The 13,842-nt window shown below is 38.9% G+C and overlaps 2 protein-coding genes across 3 annotated transcripts; one reads left to right on the plus strand and one right to left on the minus strand.

The window, feature by feature from the left end:
* Positions 1-356: 356 nt before the first annotated feature.
* LOC142371399 (neuropeptide B-like) lies at positions 357-1,841 on the minus strand. The gene is made up of 2 exons (XM_075454059.1): positions 1,443-1,841; positions 357-861 (listed from the first exon to the last, which is right to left on the minus strand). The coding sequence occupies exons 1-2, from the start codon at positions 1,695-1,697 to the stop codon at positions 733-735; spliced, it is 384 nt and encodes a 127-aa protein (XP_075310174.1). The 5' UTR covers positions 1,698-1,841; the 3' UTR covers positions 357-732.
* Positions 1,842-7,341: 5,500 nt separating this feature from the next.
* LOC142371259 (B-cell receptor CD22-like) lies at positions 7,342-10,927 on the plus strand. Of its 2 annotated transcripts, XM_075453891.1 has the most exons (9): positions 7,342-7,561; positions 7,646-7,993; positions 8,077-8,331; positions 8,511-8,780; positions 9,404-9,503; positions 9,587-9,641; positions 9,888-10,006; positions 10,093-10,164; positions 10,248-10,927. In XM_075453891.1, the coding sequence occupies exons 1-9, from the start codon at positions 7,507-7,509 to the stop codon at positions 10,282-10,284; spliced, it is 1,311 nt and encodes a 436-aa protein (XP_075310006.1). In that variant the 5' UTR covers positions 7,342-7,506; the 3' UTR covers positions 10,285-10,927. The 2 variants fall into 2 exon arrangements, 1 of the variants encoding a protein (XP_075310006.1); XR_012767999.1 differs by lacking the exon at positions 10,248-10,927 and having other exon boundaries at positions 9,926-10,006; positions 10,093-10,163.
* The last annotated feature ends 2,915 nt before the right edge of the window (positions 10,928-13,842 follow it).

Below are 13,842 nucleotides of genomic sequence, written 5' to 3' on the forward strand. Positions count from 1 at the left end.
TTAAGTTTTTCATTACAGTGATACAAATTCTATCACAGCTGTTTTTTGTGTTGATGTTTGTGCAATTTAATTGAATTATTTAAGCGGTGAGTTATCCTTTTTTAATTTTCATATCTTTTTAATTAAAATGTTTCCTGATGACTGATCATTTTGACGCTTTTGTTGTGCTCATAACTCCTTCCATGAAGTTAACTTTGTTTCTTCCCTCTCCAACCAAAACACCATCTATATCAGTCAAGAAAATGGCACATAGAATCAAATCTAAGCATGTTGACTACAAATTTCTGAGAAACGTACTAATTTTCTTTGATGTTATCGATCACCACCAAGTACACTATGAAGAAGTGGAAATTTATTTCACTTTACAGTGTTTTAGTAATGCATTCAAATCTGAAAGAAAATAGTCAGCAAGTTATTTTTGGTGATGTTAGGAATCAAATTTCATACAATAATGAGTTGTGCTTGTAGCATTTTCCACATGGGCTGCAATGTGAATAATTTATTCATGAAAACTCGGATCAAATATATACATTACCTTCTACAATTTAAAGACTTCACACGTCATCGTAAATACACCTCACATTGTGAATGATGGTACATGAAAGAGCAATGTTTTCTATCGAGGGCATTGTCTGTTGCGTTAAATATACAGCTTTTAAAAAATAAATAAATAAATGCCACTCCCCCAAGGAGTAGGCTTCATCATCCAGCGCAGCTGCCAGATTTACTGTTTCAGTCTCCATCACAGTCTGCGGGATCCAAGGAGAGGAAGACGTCTGCCTTACACTTTAATGATCCCTTGACTTCCTGGAAGAATTGGCAGCTCTGCAGGTTTGGGGTGACGTCTTTGATACAGACGGGCTATTTGGAGACACAAAAGATAAATGAAGACAATGCTTTAGGATGAGATGAAGCATCTATAACCAGAATCTATAAGGATTCTACACACTTGTGAAAAGGTTTAAAAAATACTGCCAATATACATAATAAAAAAAAAAAATGGGTGCTTGATTTAATTGCTAAACTTTAAGAGCTTGTGAAGCCCAAAAGTAATACAGGATGAATACAGTTACACTATTCTGAATTTGTAACAATCCTGTAAATAATAATTAAACTGACTTTAATATTTGACTGACATTGAAGATAGATTTAATGCACTGTTTGTTTGTTTTTTCTTTACATCGTACAGTTTGAAATATATTAATACTCCAGCATTTCACCAGGTTAACCCTACAGTAAGACCGTTAAAGTGTCTTGTAATGAAAAGCGTCCATGTGGTGCTGAAAGAACAGCTCCTCGGCTATCTATGGTAGTTTGGAAGCGGATTTAGCAGTCCAATCGTCAAAGCATTCCCACCTGTCATAAGGTATTCTACTATTAAACCCATCTAACTAACTTAGAAAAGGGAGGTTCGTGGGAGGATAAAGTTGATAAGCACTGACCATCATCTTCAAAATGGAGTTGCGCATGATGAACTCGGACAACATGTTGCTGGTCGCAGACTCTTCGCTGTCTGACGGAGGCTCCTCTCTTCTCACGAGCGATGACCTCCGGATACCGGACAGCAAGCCGGACGCCCTACCCACCGAGTAATAGCTGGGACCGGCCACCTGTTTGTACCATGCTTCCGTCGGGCTGCAAGCGACCATCACGAAAATCATTACGATGGGCATCACTAGTTTGGAGGGCAACTCCATGTCTCCAAGCGCTGTGGCTGCAGTGTGCGCCTCTCCTTCGGCAGATGGTCCTGTTGTAGGCTCAGCTCACCAGCTCACTGCTCGTATTCTCGTGTCCGGAGTTCTTTTAAAGGTCCCCGTCACCGTCCCCGCTGTTTCGTCAAACTACCCCAGAGAGAGTGATCCTTTACACACCGGAGGGAGAAGGGAGGGGACAAAATAAAGGAAAAAATCTTCAAAAGAAAAAAAAAAAAAAAACACCAGTCACAAAAATGTAGAGGAAAGTTGATGAAGAAACGATTCCTCAAAATTGATTGAAAGCTAATTTGTCAAAATGAAGTAAAAATTTTAATTAAATAAAAAAAACAAAAACATTTTCTCTCAATCATAAAATAAATGAGAATGGTGATTATTTTTGGATGATAAAAAAGACTTCAGAGAACATTTATGTAACATTTTTATGAAATTGTCCTAATGTTAAAATGCTCTTTGGAAACAATTACAAGAAAGGAGGATGGGGTGAGACACTCATGTCATCCCTACTGAGAAAGAAAACATCAAACTTTCATCACCTGACCGGACCCCTCAACTCTGTTCAGTCAGAAGAAATACGTTCCTTCCCTTTCCCTAAAGTCAACTGTTGTGGTTTAGCTTTTGTTGTTGTTGCTTCTTTATGCTTTCACATCAGCGCCACGATGTTATCTCCAACTTTTGAGACAGACCTAAAATGGTGAAGCTGAAGGACTTGACCCAGTTGTGTTTTGAGTGACAGGCAATTTCAGTAAGTCTTGTTTGCCTTTATTGGTCTAAAATCATTTCAGGCAGGTAGGGAACATACCTTACCTGGACTTCTTTCCTTTTAAAATTGTTTTAATGGTGAATACTGATACTGGACAGTCAGTGTCCTCTTCTAACCTTGTTTATCATTTATTATGACCAGTTAGAAATAAAATGCAAATGTATTAAGAATGTTTCAACAAATAATTGAACACATGCTCACCAGCAATAGTAACACTTTGTTGTCATCCTGTCTGACAGTATAAAAAAAAAGAAAAGATGTTGGAGTGTTAACTGTGCTGTGACTGTGCTTCGACCACAACAAAGCTGCATCAGATCATATCTGTATGGAACATAGGCCTCTGCATATGTCTGGCATTTAAACAGGAAGAGGTGAAGCATGCATTGTGACGCCGACCTGATTTACAGCCTGAGAACTTGAGTGTTGGGGTGAAAAAACATGGTTATCTTGAATTTATTTGGTAGCAACAGGTTTAAGATGGCAATGTTAGAGTTCTAGTCTGAAATCTTTCATATATAAAAAATGTAATATATCTGTTTATATACAGCTTGCAGTCACGGCAAAAAGTAAGTACACCCACTTTAAAACTAAGTTTTTTTTGTTGTGGGACATTAACAAAAAAACCATCTGGTCCTCGCTGGGTCTTAAAATGAGGTAAATATCACCTCAATTGTACAATCACATGACATATTGCAGCACCCTTATTGCTTCCATAGGAATTAAGATGGTAAGTAGAAGCAAGGTGCTGTCATAAACTGTGTCATGCAACACTAAAATGACCCAAAGTACAGTAAAGGGACTGTACTTGTATAGCACTTTTCTAGTCTAGCCGACCACTCAAAGCACTGCTAACACTACATGCCACATTCACACACACTCATATAACACGTCTTAGTCTATGCAAAACTACGTGCTTCCTACTCACAACTGACCTTCCGATTGGTGGGTGACTGCTCTTCCTCCTGAGCTACAGCCGCCCCAGTAACAAATCTATATCAGAATATCTGAGAAAGAAAAGAATGAAGCTATTGCAATGGCGCAGTCATAGTCCAGACCTCAGCCAGCCTGATTAAAATGCTAAGGGACCTTTAGAGGTCTGTGCATAAACAAATGATCGCAAATGACCTGAAGCAACACCACAAAGGACCAAAACTGCAACACTACAATATGACAAACTGATAAAATCATACAGACCACAATGACTTCAAAGTATTGATTGAGAAAGGTGGTTCTACGAGCTTTTAGATTTTTGAATGTACTTTGGTTTTCACAAACTTTTTTTTCTGCATTTTGGTTCAGTTTTTGTCAAATAAATAATGACATGGTGCAATATGTCGTGTTGTTGCTCATGTAAGGTTGTATTTACCTCATTGTAAGACCTGGTAAATCTAATAATGCGATACATAAAACCTTAGAATTGAATGAAAATGTACTTACTTTTTACCACAATGACTGTATAAGCTTATGTGTGCATATAATGGACATATAAGCCTACTAAAAATGTGCCATTTAGTACCATTAGATTTGTTAATCACTAAATAAAGCCTTTATTGGTATGATGGGTAACAAATAAGACTGTACTGTCTTAGTCGTTGCTCAATGGTGTGCTGATATTTTGTGTATCATACTCTTTTCATATGCTAATAAAGTAACAATGCCCATGAGATTTGTCAGATTTATTTCAGGCTTAGCATGGGTACCTAAAGTAGACTTTGAAGCGAAAGTACATGTAGCCCTGTTTTTTTTTTTTTTACACATATGATTGTTTTGTCTCTTTCTGGTACACATGGTGCACGGGTCTAAAAATACAGGCAGTTGGACAGAGGTGATCTGAAACTGAATCGAGAAAGCAATTCAAAACTGCCACTTTCATAATGTGGGAGAAAAGAGAGAATGTTTCTGTTGTGTACTCGTGGGTGGAGGGATCATTTAAACATTCACAAATGAAATCAAAAGAAGAATTTGATATAAGAGGGCAAAAGCACTGTTTACTTGTTAATCCTACAATTTGTGTTCAGAATTGTATTCAGAATACAGACAATGTCAGCAGGCTTGTATGTGACCGTTATGCAACTATAGAAAAAATAAGAAGAAAAAAAAAAAATAAACAAACAATTAATCTGCATTAATCTCACAAATACTGACAGACTGTACCATCAACAGGGAGCATGAGACTCCCACTATGGAGATGTGATCTACAGCACATTGTGCAGGTAAAGCACGGCAAACACTCACTTATCGTTGGTTTATTAGTTTTTACTGGATCAAGATCCATTGAAAACATTTTTTTCTTCTTTTAAAGGCACCAACTGTGAAACCTCTCATATATTAAACCGTCCAAGTTTTACTGCTGTGCCGTTATGAAGGGATATTCAGTGTAGGAACATGCACTTTGTTTGGACTGAAAGAAAGTAAACATTGTGTATATGATCATGACAATCCTGAGTGCATATTAAAGAAAGAAATCTAAATAAAATGCTAAACACATGACAAGGTAAGGGCTGCAAAAAAGGAAATGTGACAAAAATATGATAATACCTTTTATTATTATATACCTCTGGGATTAGAAGATGATTTGACAGTAAAATAAGTCCATTAATCTTCCTATTGCATCAAATCTGACAAATTTTTTAAGTTTTCTCTCCAGAAAATGCCGTCTGTATCATCTGTTTGCCATAAGGTTCAATGACTTCATTTACACACGTTATCTGAACACAGAATGAAATTTGAGAATCACTGGCCATCAGAAATTGATGAGTAAGACTACAATTGAAGCATAAAATAGAGTTTAAGCACATTCCCACACTTCACCATGCTGGTGCCTTTGAGCACCCATACATACACCTTAAATCCCTTTATAACCACCTCAGGTATCCTAACTCTATTTCAACTTTTACTCCATGGGAACCACACTTGTTGGCAGTTAATTAATATAAAAAAATATCACTCAAACCCAGCTAAAGTTGTTGCGACTTTTCAGTCCAAAAATGGGATTTTTTCCTGGATGGCTTCCCCATCTGAGCCAAAAGGTCGGTTTTCATCTGAAAATGTCACCAGGGTGACCCAGGTGGATGGCATAAAGTCCTGTTTACAACTTTTAATGTGTAATGTGAATTTTCATGCAACTAACTTCATATGTTGTCAAATGTGATTCACACACAAGAGCAGGCCGCCGTCGACACAAGTTGGCACCAATCAGGGAAGTTTGGCAGAATCAGCGTCAATTAAAGAGCATCTTATTCCTTTTAGAGGACGATGTCCCTTCAAACAGTATGTGCCGAGTGAACCAGCAAAGTTGCCTCCAGCCGTACTGACGACCACAGATAGGGATGGCTTTTTCTCAAAATTAACATTTACTGACACACACTTTAGTCTTTAGATTGTTCTATCTGCACTATAAAAATAAGATTTTGTAAAATCCTCATTGAATTTGTGAACAATTATCTCAACATAAATGTATAAATTATAAACAGTGCTTCTTTTTTTTTCATGTTACTTTGCAAGACATGAAGTATCATTATTCTATTCACTGATCGCTTTCTTTGTAGGTTACCAGTACATACTCGTGGAAAAGAATGACTGTGCTGGCACATGGTGATGTTCTTTTAGCATGGAGATCAAGGCTGGATGAAGGGAAAAGACTTCAAGAGGAGACTGTTCCTTGAAGAGTTGAGAAAAGCCATGGTTGAACCCTTCGACACCTTCTTTGAACACCATTCTCTTCTTCGTTGGTGAGAGACATGTGAACATCAACAACAAAGTCTGCGCCCACCAGAGAAGGGGGATGCAAAAGGAAGCTTGTGTTCACATTTCGTGGTGCCCACAGTTAGCAAATGCAGCGACCACGAAGCATTGCCCAACATGTTCATGAAACAACAGATGTCAGTGAGCGACTCGTTCAAAGACGTTATGTAGGTCACAGACCAGTGACTGGTGGATTTTAAATATTTAGTTTTAGTGTTTTTGTTACAATGGTTGATTGATTGTGATTATTTTGTTTATATTTTTGTTACTGTGTTTAAAAAAAAAAAAATGTTATCTCCAAGAGTGAAAAAAGAGTTACAGAAGTGAGGAGTGTTTGGAAGACACTATTATGTTTGTTTAGACAAAAAAAATGTTAATGTGTTCAGGCATTGCTTTTTAAATATGTTTTCTTGTATAGATATGGGCTTTTTTCTTTACTCAATTATTCATATTGGTCACTTTTGACCAGGAGCACAATATGTTATTGTATTTTGTGCCCCCAATTACAAAATTTGAATGATTTCCATTCAGTGCCCTCTGTAAACAGTGAAGAAGATTACTCTGTGATAAACAGTACACAATGTAGGATTTGTCCAGCAAATGTGTACGTTATGGTCAAAATGATATAATGTTTTCTTGTTTAAAAAACGAGTTGAATGAGGCCCATGAATAACAAATGAAAGTTACCCCACATATGTATGTATGGATGGGTGTCAGGACATGAACAAAGGAGAAGACTCCACCAGTCCACTTTCAGATTTAATGGCTGCTACACGGACAAACCAGAATGGGGTTGTAAGAATGTTTCACGGTCACATATGAGCAAAACAGAACTTTTTGGGTTTAAATGACAAACATTGTACTAGACGAAAGCGTTGTATTTTAGCCTCGAAAACCTATCCTGTATGCGAGACATGGAGGCAGTGGTATCACTCACCAGATGACTCATCATGACTGATAAAAAAAAAAAGTGTACCAGTGAATTCTACAGTGAAAAAAAAACAAAAAACAAAACATATATATATACATTTTAGGACATCTGCTGTAAACCAAGGCTCCACGGAAAGTGGGTCATGCAGTTACTTACCACAATAATACCACAATGCCTCTGACTCTGCTATCATTCGGAGAACAGAACCTCGTGTTCTCTGCAGGGCCTAGTTTCATATGTATATGAGCTTGCATTGAAATGTAGAGTTTCTTTGTATTTTCTGTTTCGGCTCTTTACAGAGCTTTCTATGAAAACTCACTAAAAACGTAATCATTACTTAACGGAAAGGTTTAACCATGTGCGCTGAGCAAGGAAACCTGAAATGGACTCTGATGCTACTTATTCTAGAAGGTAAGTGCAAGATTTTATAATAGATTTCTTTTTCAAGATAAGATTAAGATGACGAAATAAAACCTAGATTAAAACATGTTACAGGTGTTCTCTGCAGTACTTGGAATGTGGAGTATCGCCAGCAGCACATTTGTGCAGTGAGAGGATCCTCCGTTGTCATTCCTTGTTCATTTACCTATCCTGACAATGAGTTGGTAAAGAGTGTGAAGTGGGTTCATGAAAGGCATGACATTTTTAATGGCCCTTTTCTGTACGACAGTAGCTCAGATCCTGACAGATCTCCAAGATTTCAGTATATTGGCGACAAACAACACAACTGCTCCCTTGAAATACTTCAAGTGGAGCATGAGGATACAGGAAAATTCGTTTTCAGATTTATAACCACGGCCGACAAATTCAGTGGGACAAGTGGCTCAACGCTAAAGATTGTTGGTAAGTTTTCTTTGTCTCTCCCATGGACAGAGCACAGCTGTGATTGCGGAGTTGTTTGTACAAGCTGTACTTTGCTCTTCCAGATTTGAACATTTCCATGACAAAACATGATGGAAATAAAACAGTGAAGGAAGGGGATTCAGTGAATCTTACCTGCACCAACAGCTGCGATGATGGTAAACCTTCCGCATTCAACTGGTTTAAGGATGGGCAATCCATAAATGAGGGGCCGGTGGTGTATTTAAGAAATATGTCCTCCACAAACTCTGGAAACTACACGTGTTCTCTAAAAAGTCACTCAGGAACAACTTCAGAAGTCATGCATATTGATGTTGAATGTAAGTACTGAACAGGAGCACCATCATCGGGAACTACATCCGATGATGTCTCAACATTTTCCTTTTATTAGCGAATCTCTGTCAGCTTGAACATATAAACACGCAAATGCCAAACTAATCAGTTTGAGAGTCTGCAGCCTGATTTGTCTGACAAGCGAATAACTCTAGTTTTCTTTTAGACAGCCCTAAGAACACATCGGTGTCTGTCACACCCTCAGCAGTGGTAGATCCTGGAAACAATGTCACTCTGATCTGCAGCAGCCATGGAAACCCAACAGTGGAGAATTACGCCTGGTTTAAGATACACAATAATAGCATTACAGCTGTCAGTCACCAGGCTGCACATCATTTTAGGAGCATTTCCCAGAGAGATGATGGCCAGTATTTCTGCACCGCCACCAACGAGCATGGAAGCCACAACTCCTCTGTGGTGACGTTAAAGGTCAGAGGTAAATGGGTTAACATATTCAGATTTCTCCAGTTGTAAGATCATGATAAACCGACGCTTGAAATGCTTTTTCTAAAGCTTAAAATCAGTTGCCATTCAATGCCAAATTTTTCACTTTAGATGTAACTTACGGCAAATCAATTAGTCGATTTTTGTTGAAATCAAAGGGAATGTATGCATTCAGCTCTATGTTTCCACTGAAGTTATATTAAGAGGCGTTTGACCTTTGTTGGCAGGCAAGATTACGCAAGAACCAGGGTTCGAACTACGGGGGGACTCGGGGGATCCGAAACCCCCTGAAACTGACACGAGACCCCCCCGAAAACATGATTTGGGAAATGTTGGGGGGTCTCTAAAATATTGGCAAAATGTGATTTCCCCTGATGAGTTATGATTGCAGATGCGATGCGTGTGTGGAGGTGTGGAGCCTGTGTGCGTAATTGGCATAAAGCTGTGCTGTACGCGTTTGATTCTGTATGTAGGCTTCTCATGTGTTTTCGAGATCCGCGCTCTGAGTCAAGCGCAAGCAGGCTGGAGGGAGGCTGCCTGCCTGCATTATACATTTTTCTTAAGCAAATGCAATAAATCACACTGTGTTTTAAGTTTGAAGCATTTGTTTTTCAGCGCACTCTGTGAACAACAAAAGAACCATACTCATAATTACTGCTGTGAATTGCTGCATTGCTATGATTCTCACTGTGATCGCTGTTGCTGCCATCCGCAGGTACGCAGCATTTACTCAACACCGTTATATATCAATCACAGAAATCAGGTGACAATGTTAAAAAGTCTGTTTATATATTTCAGATTTGGGAAAAAAAGGTCCACAGCACCAGAAACTGACTGTGAGCTCGAGTCACAGGTGGAGATATTATTACTGTCAGATTTTGTTTGTGGATGTTATTAGTGCGCACTCACAGATTAAACAGTTATCTGTTAACCATATCCAAATTCTGCACTACCACTGAAATCAGATAAGTGAGAACGTGTTGTTGTTTGCTATCCAACTGTGTGTAAAAAAAACAAAAAAACATGCGGTTGCTCAGAACTGATACATGCAGGGAAACATAATTCTTTTTCTATTTCATGTCTATGATTTATGATCTAGAATGCAATCTATGTCAACTTGCCTGCGTTTGATTCAAGCCAAAAGCAAGAAAGAACTCTATGTGAGCCAGAAGTCGTGTACACAACTATCAACTTCAACACCAAGAGAAAGCCAGACATGTGAGATGTTTTCTCAGCTGAAACCATATTTTTAAAGAGTTATTTATATTACATCAGAGTCACTCTTTAACTGTCTAAACCCGCAGGGTGCAGCAGATGGACTCCCATGATGATGATGATGATGATGATGCGTCTGTGATTTACAGCACAGTGTGCAGGTAAAGTCCAATAAGCACACATTTCATTAATAACTATTTGCTTAAGGCACCCGTGGTGCAAACACATCTCTTTTCTTTTTCAGGACCCAGCCACTAAATCCTTCATATACTGAGCCTTAAAGACATCAGACAGCATCATTTTGAGTGATAGTAGTAAACATCTGTGTTTTAGAGGGGGTGGGGGGTTACTCCATCAAAATTTGGAAATTTATAGGATAGCTGGCACAAATATCAAAGTCAATATTCATAATATCAAGAATATTTAAGCATTTCATCGAGAAGAGTCTTTTCTTTTTCATGAGTTAGTTTAAATGGCTGTTAACTGGCCTCAGTATTTTGCTCATAACTGTTCACAGATGTTCTTGACTTGTGCTTTCTTTTTTCTTTATTCCGGCATCGTGAACATTCATTTTCTCTATGTAGTCTCTCTGCCGAGAGCCTCCTATATTACATTCCCAACCGAAACACAGAAAACTGTGGCTAGTTCGTCGGGCTGTAAAAATTTGAATGTCTGCAAAAACCAGTTAAATAAACTATCTATGTGAGCCATGAACTGTGATATTGGACAGCTGAAAGCAACAAGAAAAACACTGATTTGTAAGAAGGGACTGTACCTGTAAGAAGGGAGAAGTGCATTAATCTAAAGGTGAACATATTTTTTTACTAACACCTGCTTTTCAGTAGAGGGCCTCCAGTGTAAATCAATGAAATATCTAAATTGTGTTTTTCTGCATGTGACTGAATAAAAGAGAAACCCTGGAAAACCCCTGAACTCCCCACTGGCAGTGACTGTTCCTGATTCCACTTGTATGCTTATTCAGATTCCACTTTCACTTTCACATTTACATTCCGATACATCATTTCTAAAAGTATGTTTTTGCCATTAGTATCTTTAGTATTATTATTATTAGTATCATTATGTCCCTGTTTCTTCTTTTATGGTGAAGGACAAGTTTCATAATGTCAGAATTTTACAACCTGAACTCCTTTTGTATGAGTATAGTCCTTGTTACCATGGCAATGTGCCTGGACAAAATTCATCTGAAAAGCCAAAGTGGAGTTATCTCTCCGAAACACCCCAGATTGGTGTTTCAGTCATGTGATGTGACTTTTTTAGGTGACCACTGCTGTCAGGTGTGAAATCCTTTTGTTATACAGGTGTGGTCAAATCCTGGCTCATTCTGCCCTCTGCTGACAATGTAAGAGCATAGCATCAACTTTGAATTAAGTGCTCATTGTTGTAACATGCCCAAACTATGAGCTTCTCAGTGGTTGAGTGCATGCCATGTGAGAGCTGTAGAGAGGCTCAGGATAACAGGATAAAAGGTCAACCTGCATGCAATGCAGGGCGCTCTGTGTAACAATAAACACCTGCAGGTTGAACATGTTACCCTTTACTGTAAACTTACAGGAACAGCGTGGTGTGGAGCTCATTATAAGGCACAGTTCTTCCAAAAGTAAAACCGCTGCACACTTCCATTTTTCTACTGCACATTCTTTTCTAATTAGCTCTGCCACAAACCTGTTTCAGAACCAGCTCTCTGTCTGATCATTCTTTAAATAACACCCTGCTGTTAGCAGCCATCACACAACATAAACCCGCATGTAGCTTTAAAAGGTGAACCAAACGAACTTGCCTTTGCCCGAAGTCAACACTGACTGAGTTAAGGGTTCTCTGTTTCCTCCCAGTGTTCTTTATCAGAGGGATGTTACTGCCACGCTTTTACTCATAATGAGGGAATTCCAGTAGCCTACAGTTATTCCACAGTAATCTTCTGCTGGTGGCCACTGATAAGAAGCTTGGCCTTGTTCGAAGTAAAAAAAGGAAGCAAAAGTTATCAAGAGACAATACTTCAATGTGCTTGCAGAAACAAACTGCTGCGTGCATGAATGAGTAAACTGGATATCAAGAGCAATTAATTGTCCATCCCACAATCCTCATTATCTTAGACAAAAGTATCAAAATTTGAAATTCAAACACTAATATTTCACATATTGTACCATCAAGAGGGATGAGGGATTTTTACGTGTAGCTTTGCGTGGAGATGCTGGTGAAGTTATGAATTTTGTTTGAGAATTAGAATTAATTCTCATGCCATCCATTTTCTATACCCGCTGAATCCGTCATCGGGCGAGAGGCAGGGTTCACCCTGGACAGGTTGCCAGTCCATCACAGAGACACATGAGACGAACAACCACACACACGCTCACACTCACTCCTAAGGACAAATTTTTAGAGACACCAATTAACCTAACATGCATGTTTTTGGACAGAGCGAGGAAGCCGGAGTACCCGGAGAGAACCCACACATACACAGGGAGAACATGCAAACTCCACATAGAAAAGCCCCAGCTGAGAGTTGAACCTGGAACCCTCCCACTGTGAGGCACCACCGTGCACCCCCAATTCTCATGCCACATCTGCTAAAGTCCATGATGTTTTTGAGACACTGAAATCAGCCTGACTCTGCCTTTGCTGTAAAATATGGAGCAGAGACAGGTTTACAGGTTTACAGGTTTTGCAACTTTGACCTATGTACTGCAACTTGTATCGGCATAAGTATGTGTGACAACGCATACAAATCCAATCTTCAAGTACAGATCAATTCTGCAAGTCTGAAAATACAAGACGAGACAAAGCTTTTGTCCCACTTCTTACACGCCACACTGAATGCCCAGTGGAGCTGCTCAATTTCAGGTTTATGACTCTCTTATGCCATGTGAGAAAGTATTGCTACAGCCGTGGGACAAAGCCTTTGCACTCACACTAACCCCCGCATGCAAAGTCCACACAGGAAGGCTCCAGCTGGGATATGAACCAGGAACCCTCTGGCTGTGAGGCAACAGTGTTAACCATGTTCTATGTGATGTTGTTCTAAAATCTTGATGATCTTTTCTGCTTTCATACTGCCTTCACAGAAGTGTAAATGAGCCCTGTCAAGAGCACTAATATAACCCATGAGTCCAGAGAAGTGATGCCCCCCCTGAGCAACATCTTTACTCCTCAGAGATTCAACCCTTCCTGGCTGCTGCCTTTGTACAAAATCATGATTATGATCCCCTATTGACCAATCAACTGTTTTTGGCATATCGTAGAGGCCTAAATTGATGTATAGTCAATGAATTTAATGAGACCGAACATGTAATATATTGGGTTAATACTGTCTTCATTTAAATCATTTAAAAAAATAACCTCCTATCCCATATTTGCTGTGATCTTTCCCCCGCCTCTTTGGTAAACATCATGGGGTTAAGGAAAGATGGGGGGAGAAATTGTTAAGGGCTACTGACAAGACAACCACGATGCAAATGAGAATCTGACCACACTTATTCCCATCTGTGATATGCGCCTGTAGCAGGCTATCTCATATAGCCTACATACTGTATATATTTATATATATATTATAATAATATAAAATGTGATATATTACTTTATTACTAAGGTTTGTTATCAAAAGAAAGAAAGAAAAAATGCTCAAAGTGAAAGATATTGTTGTCACAGGTACCTATAGACTCACTCTCCTCTCCTCGTTGTTATCCACACAAATGAGTTAATTTACCTGTATGGAAATTATTGTCAGTTTAAAAGTTGTGGTTGCAAGGAATTTTCGGACGTTGTAGGGAAACTTGCTCTGTGGTCCCTGCCAAACCGGTATTGATATGATTAACTTAGGCTGT

The sequence above is a fragment of the Odontesthes bonariensis genome, chromosome 21 (assembly GCF_027942865.1).
Source record: "Odontesthes bonariensis isolate fOdoBon6 chromosome 21, fOdoBon6.hap1, whole genome shotgun sequence".
Classification (NCBI taxonomy): Eukaryota; Metazoa; Chordata; class Actinopteri; order Atheriniformes; family Atherinopsidae; genus Odontesthes; species Odontesthes bonariensis.